The 12,696-nt window shown below is 35.6% G+C and overlaps 1 protein-coding gene across 2 annotated transcripts in view; it reads left to right on the top strand.

Annotated features, from left to right (window-relative positions):
* The window catches only part of SEMA3D (semaphorin 3D), a 181,311-nt gene that overhangs the window by 78,560 nt on the left and 90,055 nt on the right, over positions 1 to 12,696 (top strand). For both annotated transcript variants that reach the window (XM_081147361.1, XM_081147360.1), the window contains exon 3: positions 3,385 to 3,545. In XM_081147361.1, coding sequence (XP_081003487.1) covers positions 3,385 to 3,545 — 161 coding nt within the window. The remainder of the gene's footprint in view (positions 1 to 3,384; positions 3,546 to 12,696) is intronic.

The following is a 12,696-nucleotide window of genomic DNA, read 5'->3' as shown; positions in this document are numbered from 1 at the left end:
CTAGATGCTGGGGATTCAAAGGTAAGTTTATAACATGGTCTTTGCCCCAAAGGAGCTCCCACTCCAGAGTAGGAGAAATATTAAAAATACAGGATGTAACTGCAACATGTGGTGTTTTATGCCGTTTTACATTCTAGTGTTGTTCTGCCTAGAATATAATTTTCTTTACATCTTTCCTGTAAGGCTCTTATCTGTTTTTCAAGACCATTCTCAAATATCACCTCCTTTTGTAAGATGATGAGCTATTAATTATTAAAAAGATGTATTGACATTTTGTGTATATTTCTATTAGCATTTATTTTACTTAGGTTATATTTTATGTACATGTTTATTTGCACAATGATCTGTGAGCCCCTTGAAGGTGGGACTCAGTCATTCCAAGACCTTAACTATGTGCCCAATTCTTACGTGATAGATCCTAATATATATTTGTGGTCTGAATAGCCTTTTAATATTGTTTCAATGTTATAAAAAAATAGAGATGTTCTAATCTCCATAAGCCAGGTTTAATGGATGATGACATAATGTTTTTCTTTTATTGGACTTATTTGGTCCAAACTGGAGTTTAATAATTATGTTCAAAATAACAATTAATGTTTTTCCTTTTTTATTTTATTTGGGCAACATTGGATAATAAAATTTTATAGGTTTCAGGTGTACAATTCTATGACACATCATCTGTATATTGCATTGTGTGTTCACCACCCCAAGTTTATAACAGTGTATATTCATTGAACTTTCCTATCTTCAAGGCATTGTTCTAAGAACTTTATATAAATTACTTCATGAGAATCATATGAGTTGGGGCATATTATTCCTTCTTTTTTATAGATTTTGCATAGAGTTTAAAAAATACATCATCGTCATTATCATTATAATAACTCAAAGTTACATAGCCTTTACTGTGTGCCAGGCACTATTCTAATGCTTTATATATTAACTCAGTTATTTCTCACACCTACGGTATTTATTACATAGATTTTATTATTATCCCCATTTTATTTTTTTATTTTTATTTTTTTAAATAAATATATCTTTATTGATTTCGGAGAAAGGAAAGGAGGGGGAGAGAGAGAGATAGAAACATCAATGATGAGAGAGTCATTGATCGGCTGCCTCGTGCACTCCCCTGACTGGGGATCGAGCCCACAACCCGGGCATGTGCCCTGACCGGGAATCGAACCCCAATCGCCTGGATCCTAGGTCGATGCTCAACCACTGAGCCACGCCTGGCCAGGCTATCCTCATTTTATAGATGAGAAAGCTAATGAACAGAGAAGTGAAATTTCTTTTCCTAGATCACACAGCCCGAGTTGTGTGGCCTGGATATGATCCAGAGGTCTGCACCTCAAGCGCCCACTCTTACTTATTAGGTTTGACCATGTTTCATTTTGTAAGTAACATTGCAATGCATGGGTCAAAATAGTTGATTGTTGTCCATGGACACTTCAAATAATAAGGATCTGTATCATATAAGTTATTTTTCTCTATTAATTGGGTTGACATATACTCTTGGAAATCCCCTTACATTTTCCACTTTGCCCATTTCATTCTTCGTTAAACAAGGGGAACTCCCATGGAAGATACAGAATTGCCTGATTGAATTAAGGTTTGTGTGTCATGTTTTCTGTTGTTAAGGCTTTAGATCATATCTGTCTTATCTATTCTCTCTGTTTCATTCTTCTCTCCTCAGTTCTACTTAACAGTAAGTATGGACTGCTTTTTAGATATTAGCCCTGCAAAAATAGGTTTATTGCATTTGGAGATGCTAAAATATATTATTCCATTGTGTCTCTGGTCTGAAAACCCACTAAAGTTATATTTAGTTTAATAGAAAAATAATTAGTATAGAGTTCAGATTTCATCCAATGTACACAAAGCATGATTCATAAATATTAGTAAGATATTTATGTTTGGTGAAGCTACACTCACTTGAGAATTCATATAGTATCACATCTTCAACATATAGCCTTTTGGTTTGTCAAAACTAAGACAAAATCTGTCCTAGTGACTAAGGGAAATAAGATTTAATCATTATAAATTAGAAAAGAGAGTGAAGGGAATTCTCAAAAATATGAAATAATCATGAAGCCCACAGTTGATAGATGGAATGTATTGGCCTTAAATTTAAGGGACTTAAATATCCATTCTACAAAGGTTGAAACTGCCATAATACATTCTAAAAGTATGTTTAGATGCCTGTTTCAGTAATATTATCTTTTCAATTTTTTTTTAAATTTATTGATTTGAGAGAGAGAGATATGTTGTTCTACTTATTTACACATTCATTGGTTGATTCTTGTATGTGTCCTGACCAGAGATTGAACCCACAACCTAGGTGTATCAGGATCATGCTCTAACCAACTGAGCTAGAATTAGTTGAAAATAATGATTTTGTTATAATATCCAGTAGCATATAATGGAATAATGGACTTTAATAAGTGATTAATGATATCATTACCTTATTGGTATTTAGTACTCTAGAGTTGTAGAAAATGAGAGGGTGTGATAAGTACTTGAGGTAAAATCTGAAAAAAAAAATAAAATAAAATAAAAATGGATTCCTATAAACCCAGACCTAAACTTAAATAGAACACAATTATAAATAAAATAAAGAATTAGGACTTACAGACAAGGGTTGAAGAGAAATGAAGACTGAGACTGAGATCATATTATCAGCTTTGCCACCACATAATTTTGTGGGGCATGTGGTTAACTTTGCTGGAATGAAATACTTCATTTATAAAATCATAAATTTGCATGAATTGATTTTCAAGGTCCCTTCTTGCTTTCCAGTTCTGCTTTTATTACTAGCTTAGGATCATATCTCTTTCAGAATCCACGTTTTTTGGATTCGGCCTCTTTGTTTACGTCTTCCTGAATATATGAAATAGGCACAGTGTAATCCTGCAAACTTGGGCATCAATCTAAACACTATTAAAAATAAGAGGGGAAGGAATGCTATAAGATTTACCACACACTTAGTTTGAGGCTTAGTTTACATATATTGATTAATCAGTTTGCAAATATTACAGTAGTTATTTTATGACTTAAGTAGTTTATTTATAACTTAAGGTGAACATGGGGTTGTAAAATATTTTACATTTAATTTCTTTTGTATGAGCATGTTTTATATTCATTTTAATATCATCCATTTTATAAGTTAAGATAAATGTATCGATAAAATAAAAATACACTAATTGCAACTATTTCTAAATAAGTATTTTACTAAAAACTGTATATTGTTTGCATATATTTAAATTGGAGTTTTCATGCTATATTTATGCATTTACAAAGTGGAACAATGTATGTATTGTGGTAAATAAATATTGTGCATATTAAGACTTTTTAATTTCATTTTGTTCTTCTTTTACTTTCCCATAGACTTGCTGCTTTCAAATAGCTGTATTCCCTTTTTGGGTTCATCAGAAGGACTGGATTTCCAAACAATTCTATTAGATGAGGAGAGGGGCAGGCTGCTGCTGGGAGCCAAGGACCACATCTTCCTGCTCAGTCTGGTTGACTTAAACAAAAATTTTAAGAAGGTCAGTTTATTTATATATAGTTGACTGGATGCATTTATTTTCAGCTATTCCCTTCTCCTTCTCTGTTTTAAGTGACTCAGTGTCAAATGCCATTGGTCATTTACATGTAAAAAAATAACATATTTCTTTTGATATACATTTTAGATTTTTATGGATTTTAGTAAAAATACATGCTCTTTGTTAAGAATGAATGAGTATAATACCATAACCTTTTGAAATATGAATAAAAGAAATGAAAAAGTAATAAATAGCTAGTACTGCATTATACAGTATGAATGCAAAGTTTTGGATTGAAAAGCTAGCACGTGAGTTATTCATCAAGTGTTAACATTTTATTCATAGCAATTCTTGTAAATAAGCCTACTTTAAATTGATAACATGACTATGGTAGCAATTTAACACCACACTCTCTTCACACTCCCATTTATATCTGAACAGCTTTCTCCTAAGGCCCAATCACGCTCAGATAGTGAAAATTAATGATACACTAACTATGGGTTCAATAAAAATAATCTTACCACTGAAAGAAAATATATATTACTTATTCAAAACACAAAAGGCAATTGCTGCTCTATTCCACATTTTCAACTAACACCGTGATACCCAAAGCAAAGAGTTCCTACCTTAGGCCTTGTAATTATTATTAACTAGTAGTTTAGCAAATATCAGTATCTATGCAAGCAAAGATATCAAGGCTAGAAGGGATTGAATGACGGTTGAGAAGACATTCTACATGACCTATTCTGCATCTATAAGTATCTTTGTTTTTTCCCCTTTTTCTTCTTTTCTAGAAGTATTCCAAAAGAAATACTAGGAGTCTTTGCAAGATTTCAGGTGACTAGACTTCCTCCCCATTCAAAAAGAGTTGTTTATAGGTATCTTAGGACTTCATTAGCATTCACCTACAAGGACCACGTTAAATTAACTCTGTAATTTTGAGATGCTTTTAATAATTAAATATCAGTTGCTCAGTTATTTGAACATTATCGGCACTCAGGGCTTTAGTCCACACAGGGACATTATCTCCATATGTATCAATATTGCTTAATTAATGTCTGCATTAGAAACAATGGCTTTTGCTTTTTAATCATTTTAAATTTTAACTTTTCCACACATTTCTGAGTGAGGTCCACTGAAGGAAAAGGAGTTATGTCTAGTGAAAACTCAGATTTGATAAAAAAAAAAAATAGTCTTTGAATGCAAACGTATATGCATGCATTTCATGTAATCTGTATCTCTAGAAGAAAGTGTAAGGGCAAAAATATTACCAGAGGTTGTTTTTGACTTATTTTAATCTAAACACACTTGCAAGCACATATGTGTATCTGATTTAAAAAAAATATTACTCTATAGCCTGGATATTGTTTATAATAAAGTGAAATCAGCAGTTGCTTGTGTGCTAGAATTAAAAAAGCTTGCCCTTACTCTCCATTCCATTTATTTTTAAGGGTGTGTTTTTTTTCTTTAGGAATTTTTTTAAGGACTAGTACTCCTAGGAGAGCCTATTAATGGCATCAGCTATATCTCAGTCTTCAGTAAATATCTTAGCAGGGGATGCATCTTTTTTAAAAGAGCCCCAAGAAAATCTTAGTCAACTCTGCTGTACTGCTTTAAGAGATACTCCATAGCTAACAGCATTTTCCCAAATATGTCTCAGTTTTAATATAATAGCAAAAGGCAATTCATACTTTTAAGGGAATTTATTTTTGTGCTGTTCCCTGCCTTTAGGGATTGGAAGAAAAAGTCCATTTATCTGAACTGAGTGTATTAGATCATTGCTTAAAATAAATTCTGATAGCACAATTTCCTTCTGTGACTATTTTAAGCAAATCTCTCTTTGGCCATATTCCACTCTTGAAATGTGCTAATATTTAATAAAATAAATATTTATGAAATATTGATTTCCCTTATGATGTTATTGAAATAAATGGTTATTTGAACACATTATAAAATTAGGGTCTGTGCTAGAGATTTTCAGGCTAACTGATATTTTTTTATATTTTTATAACGTATAATTCATAACGGGGTTATGTATGTAAAGGTATGAATTTATATTTATGTAGGTACCCACCTTTAACATTTATATAAATCACTCCAGTGTTAAAAGGTACTCCACAGCAGCAAGTAAGTGTCAAGATGTAGTACTTCAGCAGTGTTTAGACCTACATGGTTTGCATTGGCTCAGTGCCGCTCGGCAAAAATCCAAACTCCTCTATAGAAGAAACCACACAAGTTGGAACTCTGTGGGCTGAAAGATATCCTTTGTACTCCTGAGAGTGAAAGCAATATATAACACATAATTGAGTTATGAGTGACTGGTTGGGAATTTTTTCCTCTGGGAAATTTTAATTTTTTTATATTTTTACTTTTTTTATTGAATTTCTTGGGGTGACATTGGTTAATAAAATTATATAGGTTTCAGGTGTACAATTCTGTAATACATCATCTGTATATTGAATTGTGTTCACCATCCCCAATCAAGTCTCCTTCCCTCACCATTTATTCCCCCTAGACCCTTTTCTACCTCCCCCCTTCCCCTTTCTCTCTGGTAATCGCCATACTGTTGACTGTCTATGAGATTTTTTTCTTTTTGCTTACTACCTTCACCTTTTTTTCAATCAGCCCTCCAAACCCCTCCCCTCTGACAGCTGCCAGTCTATTCTCTATCTGTCTTTTTCTATTTTGTTTATTAGCTTATTCTGTTTATTAGATTCCACAAATGAGTGAAACCATATGGTATTTATCTTTCTCTGGTTTATTTCACTTAGCATAATGCTCACCAAGTCCATAGTGCTGTCACGAAAGATGAGATTTCCTTCCTTTTTACAGCTCAATAGTATTCCATGGAGTAAATGTACCATGGTCTTTTTTATCCACTCATGTACTGATGGGCACTCGGGCTCCTTCCATAGCTTGGCTGTTATAAGTAATGCTGCAGTGAATGCAGGGGTTCATATATTCTTTTGAATTAGTGTTTTGGGTTTCTTAGGATTTATTTCCAGAAGTGGCACCACTGGGTCAAACGGCAGCTTCACTTTTAATTTTTTGAGGTATCTTCATACCGCTTTCCACAATGGCTGCAGCAGTCTGCATTCCCACCAACAGTGCACAAGTGTTCTCTTTTCTCCACACCCTCACCGGCACTTGTTTGTGATTTATTGATGATAGCCATTCTGGCAGGTATGACGTAATATCTTATGGTTTTAATATGCATCTCTCTGATGATTAGTGAGGTTGAGCATTTTTTTAAAATATGAGATCTTATTTATTTAAATATCATTTTATTTATTTCAGAGAGAGAAAGGGAGAGGGAGGGAGATAGAAACATCAATGATGAGTCATTGATCGGCTGCTCCTTCACACCCCAATGCTGGGGATCGAGCCCGAAACCCAGGCATGAGAATTGACTGGGAATTGAACCGTCATCTCCTGCTTCATAGGTCGACACTCAACCACTGAACCACCTTGGCCTGGCTTATGTTGAGCATTTTTTTTATATGTCTCTTGGCCATCTATATGTCTTCTTTGGAGAAGTGTGTATGCAGGTCTTTGCCTATTTTTTAATTGGATTGTTCGTTTTTTTGGTGTTTAGCTATATAAGTTTATTTTTAAATTTCAAAAAAAAATTATTTTAATTAGATTTATTGGGGTGACATTGGCTCCCCAAACCATATAGGTTATCATCTGCACACTGCATCGTGTGCTCACCCCCCAAGCAAAGTCTCTTTCAACACCCATTTCCCCCTCTTTTCTGCCTCCACCTAACTCCCCAACCCCCTTTTCTTCTGGCTGTTACCACACTGTTATCTGTCCAAGTGTTATTTATGCATGTTTTTTGGCCAAGTACTTCACCTTCTTTCACCATCCTCCCCAAAGACTTCTTTTTAGCTGGTCTTCAGTTGGCTATTCCATATGATCATTTCCTCTGGGAAATTAAACACCAGTTCTATGGAACATATTTGAATGAAGTGTCAAAATTAAGGATATATGTTTCCTTAAAGTTTTTGTATAGACAAGATTGTGCCTATTGAAAATGTGATACCTCACATTTTGAGTCTTTTCTAAATTTGTTCTATAAGGCCTCTCCTTAGTTAAGGAATGCCCTGTGGATTTCTCTCTAGGAAAGGTTTGGACAAATAAGCACATTTATTTGACATACCTTTCCCCCAGCACTAGACTACAATAGAGCCATTAGAACCAGTCAGAAGAGATCCCATTCCAAGGGCAAGACATGGAACTGTATTTACTACTCCCGACTATTTTGTTGTAGATTGAGTTCCCCCAGAAGCTAACTATGAGATGAAGTTAGCTTATAGGATATTTTTAAGGTAGTGTTCTTGGGATCAACACATGTGAGAGGGTCGCTAAGGAAGTAGTGTTAGACAAAGGGAGGCTGAGCTCTGATGCAGTTCCAACAAAAGCTTCAGTTGACAGGCCAAGCTGATAAGGTGGCAAACATTTCAGTTTTTTCCTCTAGTGTAAGTGATAATACCATTATTTAGCTGGATTTATCTTATAAAAGAGAATCTCTATTTTCTCTCTATCTAATCTATTCACCATGACCATCAATGTTATCTCTTTAAAAAATAAAAAAATAAAAATCATCATATTTCTTACTGGCTTATACACTTCTGGCAGTGCTTGATTTCTGAGGAACTTGAATGAACTCCAGATTCCTGTTGACTTCTAAGGCTCTTCCCAGCGCATGTTTTTATCCACTGTTCATTGTTCCCTCACTCACACTTTATGGAGATGGTAATATCATTTGCTTAATGATGTTATCAAGGACCCAGTTCTCTCTGTCTCTTCCGTCTGCCATTCTGGGTGTTGGCATTATCCTTAAGCCAGTAGCAAGATTGCTAGGACAGTTTCATGGATCACGTGCAGGGAGGAAATGTGAAGGGATAAAAGACCATCATTTATTATATCTCTTTCTTAGGAGCAAGGAAACCTTTCTCAGAACCCTCCCTCACATCTCATTGGCTAGAAACACTTCCATTTAAATCCTTAAACTCAAAAGAGGGGTTGGTAATTACAGTTTGCCTATGTCAGTCAGTTACCTCAGGTGGGAGAAATGTTTAGGAAATCAATCACACTAATCACTACACTTAGTGAGAGGGAATAGAAACCAAGCTTTCTGAGAAATTTAATTTACTTAGAGGACTGATTTTTTTTCTTTCATTAACATAGGTAACCTGAGCCAAACAAAAAAATTTTCTCAGCCCTGGCCGGTGTGTTTCAGTGGTTAGAGCATCGGCCCTCTCACACTGAAGGGTCATGGGTTCGATTCCCAGTCGAGGGCACATATCTGGGTTGTGGGTTCACCCCCCACACCTGGTCAGAGTGCGTGCAGGAGGCAACCAGTCAATGTGTCTCTCACACTGATGTTTCTCTCTCTCTTCCTTTCTCTCTCTCTCTCCCTCTCTCTCCTCCCCTTTCACTCTCTCTGAAAAAACAATGGGAAAAAATATCCTCTGGTAAGGATTAACAAAAAAAAGAGTTTTCTCAGCCAATCAAAAGGAAGAGTGTGTATTGTCTATTTGAAGAGAATTATCAAGATTAGTTAGTTCTATAAAGAAATTATCTTTAAAGATTTATTTTTCTTTTAGGAGATAGTCTTGGAAAGTATACAGTGCAAATAAACATCCTTGAGATAACTTGTTTTTCTCCACCCTGCATGGTAAAAATTGAAAAATCTTCTAACCTTTACAAATACTCTCTTGCTTATGTAAGAGTTTATTTGTCTCAATAAAAGTTCTCTGTTATTTTTACGTAATCCGAGCTTTATGAAATCTAGTCTGCTGCACATAAACTACTAAAATTCTGCGACAAAAGATATATTTTTTGGCCAATCTGACAAAAAAAAAAAAAAAAAGAAAAAGAAAAAGTATAATTTTGATTCATTCACGCCTGATGGCTGTTGTGTTGGTTTGCCATTTTTTTGACAGTCTAAGGTGAAAGAGGTCAGTGCCCCTTACTTGTCAGGTATTGTGTGTTTTAAAAATTCTTGTGACACACCAGTTGAAACTTGCTGGTTTAAGTTAAGGAAACTAAATTTCCCTGCCCTAGCCTTTAATATCCTACCCTATCTCTACGGTGAGAGGAAGTATATATAAAAAGCATTTTAATAGTCCTTGAAAAAGGTTTAACTGTAGATGGACATTTACATCCATTTATCATTCATTTATAAGTGATGCATTAGAAACCTGTTCAGGACAGACATCATAATAACGAAAGTGTTTGACATTTTTTCAATATGGTTTAAGGACCAATGATTTCTAAACAAATGATTTTAAACTACATGCCATCTGTCACTGTGACTACAAGTGGACATTCTTCACTTTAGCCAGCCTTAAGTAGCCCTAACAATAATTCATATAAAACCCAAGGCCCTCTCTATGTAAACATCAGGAGTAATATACACAAGCTGAAAGTCTCTCCCTCTTTTTTTAATAGAGTCATAGTTGACAGTGAAAAAAAAATGTCCAGTATTCTCTGTTTGGTTATGTTACTTAGTTGAGCTTCTGAGTTAATGAATTGTTGGGATCTTTCCATCTGAAAATGTTACTCATTTTGGAGCCAGTTCAAACCATGCATGGGTGGAATGAGTCTCTAAACCAGGATGTAAGCAAACAGGTCACAAAGGGAATGATTTATTAAACTAAGCACTGCTTTTGTATCTATTTTATTCAAACATGTGTTTCTTGGTTTCTTTTTCCTTCTTTCTTTTCATGTGGGCTATAGAGGCAGATGAGTAGACTAATGAGAAATAAACTTACTCTGAGACTACAGTTATTATTTATTTCACCTACTGGTCTAATCACACCTGGTATGTGAACTCATAGAGAGTAATAATAAAGAATTTTATTTTACCTACCATAATCCCTTTCAGTTATTCTCCTGGGCCAATTTGATAACTTCAGCAGGCCCGTGGCTTTAAAAAAAAAAAAAAAGTTTTTATTGATTTTAGGGAGAAAGAAAGAGAGAGGGGCAGAGAGAAACATCAATGTGAGAAACATCGATTAGTTGCCTCAGGTACCCACCCCAACTGGGGATCAAACCTCCAACCTGGGCATGTGCCCTGACTGGGAATCGAATCAGTGACCTTTCGGTGCACAGGACAGTGCTCAGCCATCTGAGCCACACTGACCAGGGCAGGTCCGTGGCTTTTGAGGTCACTATTGGGTAGTATAGACAGTTGTTATTCAACAGTTAAAAGGTTCAGTCCAATGTAATAAAACTTCCAACCTCGTTTAAAATTGAACCTCCTGCCTGGACGGGCGTGGCTCAGCGGTTAAGTGTTGACCTGGGATCCAGGAGATCTCAGTTTGATTCCGAGTCAGGACACATACCCAGGCTGCGGGCTCAATTCCCAGTTGGGGGCGTGCAGGAGGCAGCCGATCAATGACTCTCTCATCATTGATGTTTCTCTCTCTCTCTCCCTCTCCCTGAAATCAATAAAGAAATATTTTTTAAGAAAATTGAACCTCCTCTCCCTCTACCTGTCCCTGCTTGGGCATGCCGTGTGAGGGAGGGCCCCAGCGTAGGGAAATGTTCAGATGCTGCTTCTACCTAGTGCTCTTCCTTTTCTGGAAGCTTGTTAACCACAGGGTTGACCCCTCTGGAGTCAAATCAGGACAAGGGAGGAGGAGAAGGTTCAGAGAAGTGTCTACTGTCATTGTCTCAGGGAGCTTTCTGGCCTTGTCAGATGTTTGAGGGTAACTCCTTTCATAGGCACCTTTTTGAGTTTTTAGAATTCCCATTTTCTGGAGTTCTTTTCTTTGCGGTTCTCTGGATTAGAATGACTGCATTTTTCCTCTAACTGGTATGTTCTAATTCTTTATCCTGAAACCGATTGCAGTTTCTCCATGTGTTAACTTCTGAAGTATTTTCTTGACTCTCTTGAGCAAGACCTAAAGTGATCTCATGCCATCCAATTTTTGAGTGAGTATGGCTCCCATCTGTTCCATAGGAAGCTCACATGCGTTTTCCTGGGCACACTCTGGAAGTTCAGGCTGATACCAATATAGCCATTGAGCCTATTCTTTGTTTTCATTGTAGCTTGTTAGTCTCTCTCTCAACCTTTAGACGTTAGTCCATGATGTCCCACACATTACATGTTCAGTAGCAAGTGCTTCTTAGCATCCCACTGAAGTCTCTTCCCTGTCACCTTCTCCTTGCCTTAGGGGTAGTAAGAAACGTGATACATCTGTCTCAGTTAAAATATTCTTCTCAAGTTTCCAACTATTTTATAGTTTGAACATGAGTGAAAACATCTAAATGATTCTTGGCCACCTACTTTGAAGATTTGTGCATCTTAAGCTAGCATCTCTTTTTGAATTTTTTTCTCAGCTAAAACTTCTCTTTTAACATCTTGCTATACTATATAAGCCATAAAATGAGCTTTGCTCTACCTCCAAATGTAGTGGATGAGCTCATTGTATATCATTCCTGAAGTAAACACACTGGAATCATAGGAGTAACCAAATGGAAAATGTTATTATTCTTATTTATATTATTTACCTTTTGCCTATTAATAGTCTCAATCAAAAACATTTGCTCTTTTACATCTTGTTTCCCATGCTTTTCAATAGTATTTTTATTGGACTTCAGCAAAGTTAAGCTATAACCAAGCGTCTAGATAAAAAGTGTAGCCCTGGCCAGTGTAGTTCAGTGGTTAGAGCATCTACTGAGCCCTGAAGGGTCTCAGATTAGATCCCCAGTCCAGGGGATAAGTGCAGTAAGCAACCAATCAATGTGTCTCTCTCACATCGATGTTTCTCACTGTCTTTCTCTTTCTTTTTCTTCCTTCCTCCTTTCCTCCCTTCCACTCTCTCTAAAAGTCAATGGAGAAAATATCCTTGGGGTAGAATTAACAACAACAACAAAAAAGTGTAGGACCTGTACTGATCCATTTTTAAATAATCTTAGAAATTAATCTTTAAATAGTTTACTGTCATTTTGAGGTAATACTGTCATCTTTATTCCTTTTTATTTGATTAATTTTTTCTCTCTTGAGACTGTCAACATTAAATATTGTACATAAAATGTTCAAAGAATTGCTATGTTAGCTAAGCAAAAGTGAAGCTCTTTAACTGGGCCCCACCCAACAAAATCATTCTAGATAAACTTATGGTATTGAAGGCAAAAG

This window comes from Miniopterus schreibersii, assembly GCF_964146895.1.
Source record: "Miniopterus schreibersii genome assembly, chromosome: 9".
NCBI lineage: Eukaryota > Metazoa > Chordata > Mammalia > Chiroptera > Miniopteridae > Miniopterus > Miniopterus schreibersii.
Note: the sequence above shows the minus strand (reverse complement) of the source record. Positions and strands in the feature narration are given on the sequence as shown.